At 37.3% G+C, this 10,163-nt stretch overlaps 1 protein-coding gene across 1 annotated transcript in view; it reads left to right on the top strand.

The window, feature by feature from the left end:
• Abcc9 (ATP binding cassette subfamily C member 9) overlaps positions 1–10,163 on the top strand; it is a 142,774-nt gene that overhangs the window by 109,711 nt on the left and 22,900 nt on the right. The window contains exons 32-38 of the mRNA XM_033766278.1: positions 240–341; positions 949–1,069; positions 2,517–2,647; positions 3,366–3,444; positions 5,583–5,691; positions 7,037–7,140; positions 9,384–9,517. Of these exons, the coding sequence (XP_033622169.1) occupies positions 240–341; positions 949–1,069; positions 2,517–2,647; positions 3,366–3,444; positions 5,583–5,691; positions 7,037–7,140; positions 9,384–9,517 (780 nt within the window). The remainder of the gene's footprint in view (positions 1–239; positions 342–948; positions 1,070–2,516; positions 2,648–3,365; positions 3,445–5,582; positions 5,692–7,036; positions 7,141–9,383; positions 9,518–10,163) is intronic.

Here is a 10,163-nt window from a genome sequence, read left to right as displayed (position 1 = left end):
TATATATTTTAAGAGGAAATTCAATGTGATCCTGGTTATGATAGCAGTTGTATCTTCTTGTATATTATGAGAATGTGGCATCACTTACATTCCACCTATGATGTTGTAAGTTGTCTTTATTCCACATCTTGGGCATCTACCATCCCCTGCAAGGAATGCTGTGTATTTGCTGAGTGATCACCCCTCTTCAGTCGGTTGAGATGTCCGGCTTTTGGGGAATAATCTTTTAACTCTTCCAGGATTATCTGGGAGCTTGCATCGTCCTCACTGCATCTATTGCCTCCATTAGTGGATCTTCCAATTCTGGATTGGTGGGTTTGGGGCTTCTGTACGCACTTACGGTAAGTATGGATGAAAATCGCCTCGATGAATGTATTTGTTATGTACCACACACATATACTGTAAAAATATTTAAAAAGAAAAAAGAGAAAGTTCCTCTCTTTCTATACAGTGTTGAAGAAATGTACTATCAACTTTCATGGATGGTAGAACAGTTTGAATGCATAAACAACATCTTGAGAATAGTAGATTCAGTCCCAAATCTCACATTTTAGGATAGTTTGGATTCGTTTCTGACATTGTAAGACAATTGTTAAAAACTTCCCAAATCCCATGGTTTACAGCCCTCTATCCTGAGTTGTTCAAAGTCCCCTTGTGCACAATAAAGCAAGTGTGAATATGAGAGAGTCCAAATAGAAGTACATATAACTACCCCAGAAATATCATAGGAAAGCTCACAAAACAGTTACCTGGGAGAACCATGGAGGAAGAATGAATACCTGGGCCAATACAGCTCAGAATCTTCTCCCTGGTCTCGGATGATCTGAAGCGCTTGTGGGTTGTGCCCCCATCAATGCTGTCTGAGCCATCTTATCCTCACATATACAGTGATTATGAAAATTTCTTCCTCTGACTTTAGTCATGCTCATTTTCTGTCCCCTCACACAGATAACCAACTATTTGAATTGGGTTGTGAGGAACTTGGCTGACCTGGAGGTCCAGATGGGTGCAGTGAAGAAAGTGAACAGCTTCTTGACCATGGAGTCAGAGAACTATGAAGGCACCATAGGTACTGATATGAACACTATTTGGTTTCACTTAGGTGTTTGCTTTAAACAAATATTACTTGCATGTCAGGCATGATGTTGCTTTTGATTTTGTTTTCCACATTAACATCCCTCTTACTCTGATTTTGCTTGATTATCAACACCAGACAAGATATGGCTATTGTAGGCCTGAAAAGTCTTGGACTCAACTAGAATCCAAGTAGACATTATTTAATAATATTTAAATAGAGTTATAAAAGTATTTGGGCTTTATTATATCAATTGCCAACCTAAACTATGCACTATTTTATTTTATTTATGAAGACTTGTTAACTTATATTGCAAGAAACTTGGCTGTGATAGCCACAGGAGATGGCGCATGCCAGTTATACCAGCACTCTGGGAAGCTGAGGCAGGAAGATAACAAATTAAAACCTAGCTAGGGAATTTAGCAAGACCATGTCTCAGAATAAAAAGAGCTGACGATGTAGCCTGTGTGAAGGCCTTGGATTCAATCCCCAATACTGCAAAACAACAAAAGCAACTTGGATTTTAAAATGCAAAAGAAGATTCTTGATTCTACTAGAGTAAATCTGGCAGGATATTGTTACTGAAGACAGAATAATCTGCTAAATGCAAATCACAAATTTAAAATGCATATGTTTGCCTAAATCCAACAATAGCTTTCTAGATCCTCAAGGACAAATTCCAAATAACACAGTTAAGACCAAGAGACCCTTCAGTAAAGAACCCTTCCCTACCTGCCTGGTCTCAATCCTTGCCATCCACCTGCCCAAATCTTACTTTGGCCACACGAAGATGCTATACCTTCTTTTCATCTTTGTTCTTCTCTTTAATATATTTGCAACACATTTTCCCAGCTCTCATCCTTTGAGATCCACTTGAGGCATCACCTCTTTTGGGTGACACTGCTGGAACCCACAGGTTCTCAGAGCATCTCGGGCAAACCCCCACCCTGGGCTGCTGTGGATTCGGACTCACTTGTATCTTCCCCAAGACACAGAAAGCGCCTTGAGCTGTGCCACTGATCTCCATATCCTGAGCACATTGCCCATTTTAAGCACTCAGTGTTTGCTAATCAGCTGACTGAACAAATATCTAATCACAAGTGAACCATCTGTGCTCACCTTGAATAGAATTGAGTGTGGACTGCTGGAAGGACATGATGCTGGTTAATGCTGCAAAAAATAGACACAGGAAAAAAATGTTAAGTTCTTAATCGAGATGTGCTTACTTTGTGGCTTAAATTAAACAAACCACCACCATGGATACTGATCCAATATTTAAGTTAAGGAGAAAATTTATATATTAAAATCATTATTATACATTTATACTTATATAGTTATATTATTATAAATTTATATTTATGTATATTTCTTTCTACATGTATCTATTATTTATCTATTTACTATCTACCTGTGTTATCTATTTCCCGACTCCATCCCTCAGATCCTTCTCAGGTTCCAGAACATTGGCCACAGGAAGGAGAGATCAAGATTCATGATCTTTGTGTCAGATATGAAAACAATCTGAAGCCTGTCCTCAAACACGTCAAGGCTTACATCAAACCTGGGCAAAAGGTATGGCTTCACCGTGCTTTTATCTGTTCTGTTCATAAAAGCTCCAGTGGGGCCCACTGTCACCACCGAAGCCAAGTATATTCTCTCTGGGCTCACATAATATTTCCTGCATGACATAGGGAAAAGTATCTGCATAAAAAAATAAAAGAGAGAGAGACATAATTATAGTACAGTACATATTCTCTAATCATGTTACCATTTGTTAGCCTCCCATGCAAAAGGAGAAAAAGAAAAGTCAGTGATGGTTGTGTAGTTTAAATTTCTGGCTTCTGGCTCTTGACCCGGTCAGACATTTCTTTTGAAACCTTTGCCTCCATTCTAGCCCTTGTCCCAAAGTGACTTTTTAAAGTCACTGTAAAAAGAAAAGGTGTGGATTAAAAAATGGACCCATTCAACTTTTTGTTATAAATGCATCATAACTGAGATGAAAATGGAATAGCTGTTTGTCAGTCCAATGATCGACCAATTTCAAGAATCAAACAATGAAGGAAAATACAGTCAAATAGCATATAATTCATGGAGGATTTGGCTAAGATTTCATATTTTACTTTTAATAATGATAATTCTTAAGATCTAAGAAGAACATGAGGTCCTAGTATAATCATTTAAATAGAATTGTGCTTGTATCATGATAGCTTGTCTAAGTTAAAAATGCTTTTGACCACTTTCTGCCCTTTTTCTGAGTCCTCTTCTCTCCAAGTGACAGCTGGTTTTTCAGGTGGGCATATGTGGACGCACCGGCAGTGGGAAGTCATCCTTATCTCTGGCTTTCTTCAGAATGGTTGATATATTTGATGGTGAGTTGTTAGCTGAATTTTCCAATTGGCCACATAGTGCTTTATTTTCAGAAACGTAATTTAAAAAGTCACTTGCCTAATTCTGCACAAATGAAAATAAAATATTTATAAGGATGTTGTGTCCTGCCCATGGTTCAAGGCAGGTATTTCAAATAAACAGCCTAAGGATAAAGAAAGAACTTAGAATTGGGGACATAAAGTAAGTCTAAACTCAGATCAGGAGATTGCTGCTGAAGAGTTCTAATAAAAGAACAAGGTCACCTGCTCTCAACAGCAGTAGATGTAGGTGGTTATTAAAAAGGAAGGAAGAGGGGAATGTTGGCTTGCTTCCCTCAGACTAAAAATATATCTTTTTCTACCAAAGGAAGAAATTTCGAGAAAATAAGTGATACGTATTTTAACTGTTGGTCCGTGATGCTTATCATCATTTCCTGAATAACGTGATACTGAATGCTTTGTGAGGAACCCAGCAACATTTTCTGTTAAGCCTTAAGCACATTAACAGTATGAAAAAAATATTTTATTCACTAGGCATAGTGCCCATGTTCCTAGTCCCAGCACTGTGGGAAGTTAAAGCAAGCAGATAACAAGTCAAAGACCAGTTGGGCAACTTCGTGTCTTAGTGAAATTCTGTCTCAAGATTTAAAAAGGAGGAGGGGCTTGGAGAGAGCTCAGTGTGGAAGCCATGGGTTCCACTGCCATTAACACATACACAAATTATTAAAAATTCATTCACTCATAGCAAGAGCATAAAAATTATCTTTATTTCAGAAAAACATGTCACATTATCTAGTCTAGCAAGTGGCTTATAAATAGGCCAGTAGCTAAGTCATATTAAATGGAAGGGGATCCAGCAATGAAATTGACCCCTGGCTCAAAGAAGGGCTTCCTGTTATTATCACTATGGTTATAATGATGAGTATACTATTTTGCATGTTATTGTACTTAATGGTTTACATTATTAATTTAATCGACATGACAGCTTTGTAAGACAAAAGGTCAGTTTATGAACAACAAAATTCAATTATGGTAATTTGGGGGAAGGTTTAAATTCTAAAATAGGATAAGCATCCATCATTGGCTTAGCAGTTCACTCTTTCCGTGGCCAGTTATAATACGCAGATATTTTGAGGACTTTCAGTGAGATTTGTGTCATAAGGCAACTGTATGATCCAGTAACATTTGACTGGTGCTTCTCGTCAAGAACTGTGCTGATGACTATCCATAATAGGTTACCTGATCCTCATGTGTCTAGAAACAGAATTTCGGGCCCAGTGTCAACTAACACAGACTTGTTTCCTTTTAGTAGCATTAGGCTATTAATATCTTAATAGATGATGTACTATCCCCAAAGGACACAGTTTGGGCTAATCACCCTTGCCTGCTCTTGAATGTCAACTTACCAGGGAAGTGGGCTGCAGCTGCTCTTGTGAGCCTGACAAACATATTTTGCAGGGCAATATTCCCTCTGTATAAAAGTGAGATGATAAAAGTAATCTATCAAGCTGAGGACAGAGCATCAAGAGTGCATTGTCCTCCAAGTCTACACACAGTAGGGGGAAATTTAGTAAAATTTAGTGTCTATTTCATATAATTTGCCTTCCTATTTTTGAAGCATTGTATTATTCAGTCAGTACAGAAGTGAATGACACCAAAATCTTCATCTTCAAGATGCTTATACTCTATTGGAGGAGAGACAATTAAAAACATAAGGAGATACACAAAAAAAGTAAGATTCTGATGGATCCTATGAAAGAAAATACAGTGAGGAAAGAGGATAAAGGAATAGCAGGAAAGGACTTCAAAAGAGATAGAAGTACTTTTTATTTGCATGCCCACACAAATTGAATGAACTAAAAAATCCTTTATGAGAATTACATAAGAAATACAAAGTTACTAGCAAAAATGTGTATTTTAAAAGAAACAAATAACAATGTTTTAAATATTTAAGTGGAAATTTTTATATCCTGTATTTCATCTCAGAAGTAGAAAAGGGTTTTGTTTTTGTTTTGTTTCATTTCATGGTGCTGAAGATCAAACCCAGAGCCTCAAGGAAAAAAAACTTTTAATGGGTGAACAGATTAAAATTTTACTTTTGAGTTGACTCCATTTCTGTAATTTTCATTTTTCCTTAACAGGAAAGATTGTCATTGATGGCATAGACATTTCTAAACTACCGCTGCACACCCTCCGTTCGAGACTGTCAATCATTTTGCAGGATCCAATCCTGTTCAGTGGTTCTATTAGGTAGGTGGCATATTCAGCCTACCTGTGTCCCTCAGGATTTATCCTTTGGCTCATAGGAATATTTTGCTCAGAGAATTATTCACCAGGTAGGTGTGAAATAACAGTATCAAGACGATAAAAGTAAAGATACTGTCCAACAATGCGGATGAGAAATTGCAGGGACGGTAAAGTAACCTACAGAAGCCACTCGCATATCCCAAGAGCTTCTCTTTCAGTTTTCCAAGTTAAATCCACTTTGTCCTCTGTTCGTGGGAGCAGTGATTCTTGGTCGACATTTCTGAGATCTACCTACAGATATCCTGCCTAAGTCTTGTGTCTGGCCTGGCCTCAGCAGATATTCTGAGCTTTGTTACTCCCTTTACCTATCTCCCTGTTCCTTAACATTTTGCTTTCAGTCCCGTCTGCTTTGACAAAGCTGAACAATCTCTATGCCTGGTTCCTAATTATCCACAAAAAGGAAATGGAGCTGTGCACTATTTGCTGGTGTTAAGTATATTGTCCGACTGGATTCTTAAAACGTTGTTCTGCAATATATACTATTGTTACTTCCGTTTTCCAGATGAGTCTTTTACAAAAGAGTGATTCCAAGAAAGGCGTAACTTGCCCAAGCTCACATGCCTCTATGAAGTGGCGGGGCTGCCCTTCCAACCAGCTGATCTGATTCCAGAGTCTGCCTTGATTCCTCCACCAAATCGTGCTTCTCATTTCATCCGTCTTTTTCTCTCTTCTTCCTCTCCTCCATTCATGTAATTACAAAGAACTGCTTGCCACCTCCATTTAACAGTTACTCTTTATTTTGAGAAAATGTGTGTAAGATTGTTCAACACTGCCTGTAAAATGACTTCAATTACAAGTTCTGCGTGGGTCAAGCGGTTTAGCAATCTTATAGTCAATCCCTATCATCCGGTGTATGTATAATGAATACTTCCACTTTGGTTGGTGTAGCGCAGCTTATCTAAATAGCACTGTAGGATCCCATATTGATTTATGTATTTAGCATCAGTGCTGCTGAAATATTTTGCTGGACACTATTCAGGTTATGCTGAACATAGTATGGAGTGGAGACATCCAGTTAACGACACTAATATTTTACCATGTGTATGAATTTACCTATGGTATCATCAGAAAAGCTTTTGGGAACATTGAGATCATTCATTCACTCACAAAGCATGAATTCAGGGCTTGCTGTGTTCCAGGTGCTGAATACAAAGCAGTAACCGAAATGAACAGAACCTAACATTTAAGAAAAAGAAAACCAATAAGCAAATATGCAAAAAAAGCTCTCTATTTTTATTTCATCTATTGTATTATTTTAATTTATGAAATAACTGATTTTTCCCTGCAGATTTAATTTAGATCCAGAGTGCAAATGCACGGATGACAGACTCTGGGAGGCTCTGGAAATTGCCCAGCTGAAGAATATGGTCAAATCTCTAACTGGAGGTCTAGGTATTGTTTCTAAAAACACATTTATTTTGTACATATGTAATTAATGCTACATATCTCTCTATATATCTTATGTTGGAATCATATAATTCCAGTGTTAGAAATACGCTTTTTTATATTGATTTATTTTTAGTGCTAAGGCTCAAACCCAAGGCTAAGCTTATGCATACTATGGACGTGCCCTGCCACTGAGCTCTACCCCTGGTCTGATGTTGGATCTGCTTGTGCTTCGTCTAGGAAAGGTCATTAGGACGCTGTAAAATCTTGTGATATTTCCCTGGCACATAAGGCGATGAATCAAATGACAAATTCTGCTGCATACAAGCACTCCAAAATATTCCAGTTAATACGTTTACCTTTTCATTCTTCTCACCGTTGTGGGCACGGATCAGTTGAATCACTTGCTTCTTGTGGTCATGCCTGTTCACTTAGCCTCAGAAAATACATAACACATTTTAGAGGCTGTTAAATTTCAAAGTCCTGATGTGATTTAGGAGAAGCCCATATCTTCACGTTGGTAGCCACTTTCTTCTTTTACTTACACAATATAATTCTCGTCTTGTTTGAAGACATTATGTTGTATTACTATCTTGTTACACTATCAGTTTTGGCCATTTCTGTAAAGAATGAAACATATATTTAAACAATTACTGAAAAATTCAATCCAATTTCCGACCCATAAATGATGATGAAAGAACATGTTAGTAAGACAAGAGTTCCTATTTTCCTTAATTCATAAAAATGAACATCTACAATCTTTGACTTTTGCTTCCTTAAAATCTGAACTCATTTAAGAAAACAGTAAAAACAACAATAGCTTTTTTATCTTCTAATTGGGGGTGTGTGCCAGGATCGAACCAGTGCTTGTGAGGCAGGCACTGTGCCACTGAGCTAAATCCCCAACTCCTATATTCTAATTTTAATACACAATATGTAGTTGCCAAACTGATAGTGTCGTTTTGGCATCTCATTTTATAAAAAAAGTCAACATACAAAACAAAACCATGTGTATTTGTTATTTTATTTGGAAAAGGAGGGCCTACTCAAAAACAAGAGCTTTTATGATTTTAATTAAGTCCCAAGTAGAAGCAAACCACAAGCAAAAATCAAGACAGCCTGTCTTTAAGGGAAGTTTTATTGACTTTTCTAGTGTCAGTGGTGGGAGTAATTCCAGAACTCTGGATGAACTTTCCCATAGTAATTTTTGTTATTTCCTGTAGAGAGCCCAGAAAGTCTATGTGAGACATTAATTCATGCTTACAGACCTTCTCTCTTGGCATTTAGAGACCCACCCCCACTGCTGTCCCTAACACTTTGAAAGATAAACAGTTATAGTACTCTTCCTTAACAAGAGGGCCTGATCCAAACTATGGGCCCAGAGTTTGGTGTTTATGACATATATCGCTTAAACAATAAGGGATTGTCCTTACGCTATGTAACTCACCAAATGTTGTGTTCACCATCTTAATAAAGGTGACACCAATTTTCTTAACAAAGATCTGGCTCAGGCTAAATCTGGTAAAGAACATTCAGCACCCTCCTTAGTTATTATCTAAGTTAAAATTGGGAAAAATAAATTCACAGTCTCCAACCATGAAAAGTTATAAAAATGTGTTGTGGTGAGAGACTAATTGATAGAAATTCCCCCCAGGGCTTGAATAAAAAGTATTTGAATTCTAATTAAAGAAATTTTTGGAAACAGAATTCATCTGAATTTCACAATAGCAGTTTATATAGTGATAGAAATAAAAAGCATAATAAATAAGATAATGAGGATGTATCATTCATTTATCCACATCACAATTCTGTGTTTAGTGTCCGTGTGAGATACCACAGTATTAGAAATACACAGATAAGCAAAAGCAAACTCAGTCCTTGTCTACTTGGTTCTTATAGTCCAGTGGGAGAGTACAATGGAAAGAACTGGGATTGGAACAGGAATACTTCTTATCAAGCTCTATTGTGTATTTGCTAAGTGTGACCTTGGACAAGCCACTTATAGAATTACAATAACCGATTTTAAAATACCCAAGGTCTTCCAGGCTTCAAAGCATTTAACAACATTTCGTGTTCTGTTATCAGGTGTCATCTTCATTTTTCCACTTTGTCTTTCTACGGGAAATACTTCCTTTAGTGCAAAATGATGGCCATCGTGCTGCTCTGCTGTTGTATTTTTTCATAACTTTGCCCAAGGAGAATGTCAATCCCCTTTCATTAGTGAAATCTCTGCTTCTTTTCTGACTTAGATGCAGTGGTCACGGAAGGTGGGGAGAATTTTAGCGTTGGCCAGAGACAGCTGTTTTGCCTTGCCAGGGCCTTCGTCCGCAAGAGCAGTATTCTCATTATGGACGAAGCCACGGCTTCCATAGACATGGCTACGGTGAGTGCGGTTCTCGAGCTGTGCAGGAAGGTGACAGTCGGTACTGTTCCTGACTGGGTTCTGAATCCTCGGTGCCATTGTTTGAAATGATTTCCCAGTCATCTCCCTGATCAGCTGATGGTCACACTAAGAGATGCAACAAGCAACACCCCACACGTGCATTAAAGGAGTTTCTGTCACCAAGAAACGGGAAATAAATTCTGCTGCCTTCTTTTCCTTTTCTTAAAATTTTTATTGTGACAGAATTTTAGACTTGCAGAAATTTTCAGATGCCTTTTTAGTCAGGTTCCCTATTCATTTTGTTTTGATACTTATATATTGATCGATTTTTTTGATGCACACAATAATCTGTATATGTATTGATCTATGTATATGTTACAGAAGAATTGTCAAACTAGCATATCCATAATGTTACAATCTATCTTTGCAACTTTGAAGAATATAATTTACATATATATTTTTATATATACATATTTCTAATTGAATCAAGCTTGTGATTGGTTGGGGAGACAATATTTTAAACCACAGACTCTATATGAGCTAGCGTTGACTGTTGTTTTTTAAAGTCAACTTGATATTGAAAGTTTAACATCAGAAAGGACAAAAGATTGTTTTAAATACATACAGTTTCATGTTATTTTCTTGC

The sequence above is a fragment of the Fukomys damarensis genome, unplaced genomic scaffold, assembly GCF_012274545.1.
Source record: "Fukomys damarensis isolate Sample0158 unplaced genomic scaffold, DMR_v1.0_HiC HiC_scaffold_19, whole genome shotgun sequence".
NCBI lineage: Eukaryota > Metazoa > Chordata > Mammalia > Rodentia > Bathyergidae > Fukomys > Fukomys damarensis.
The sequence above is the reverse complement of the archived record's forward strand: the minus strand, read 5'-3'. Positions and strand labels throughout refer to the sequence as shown.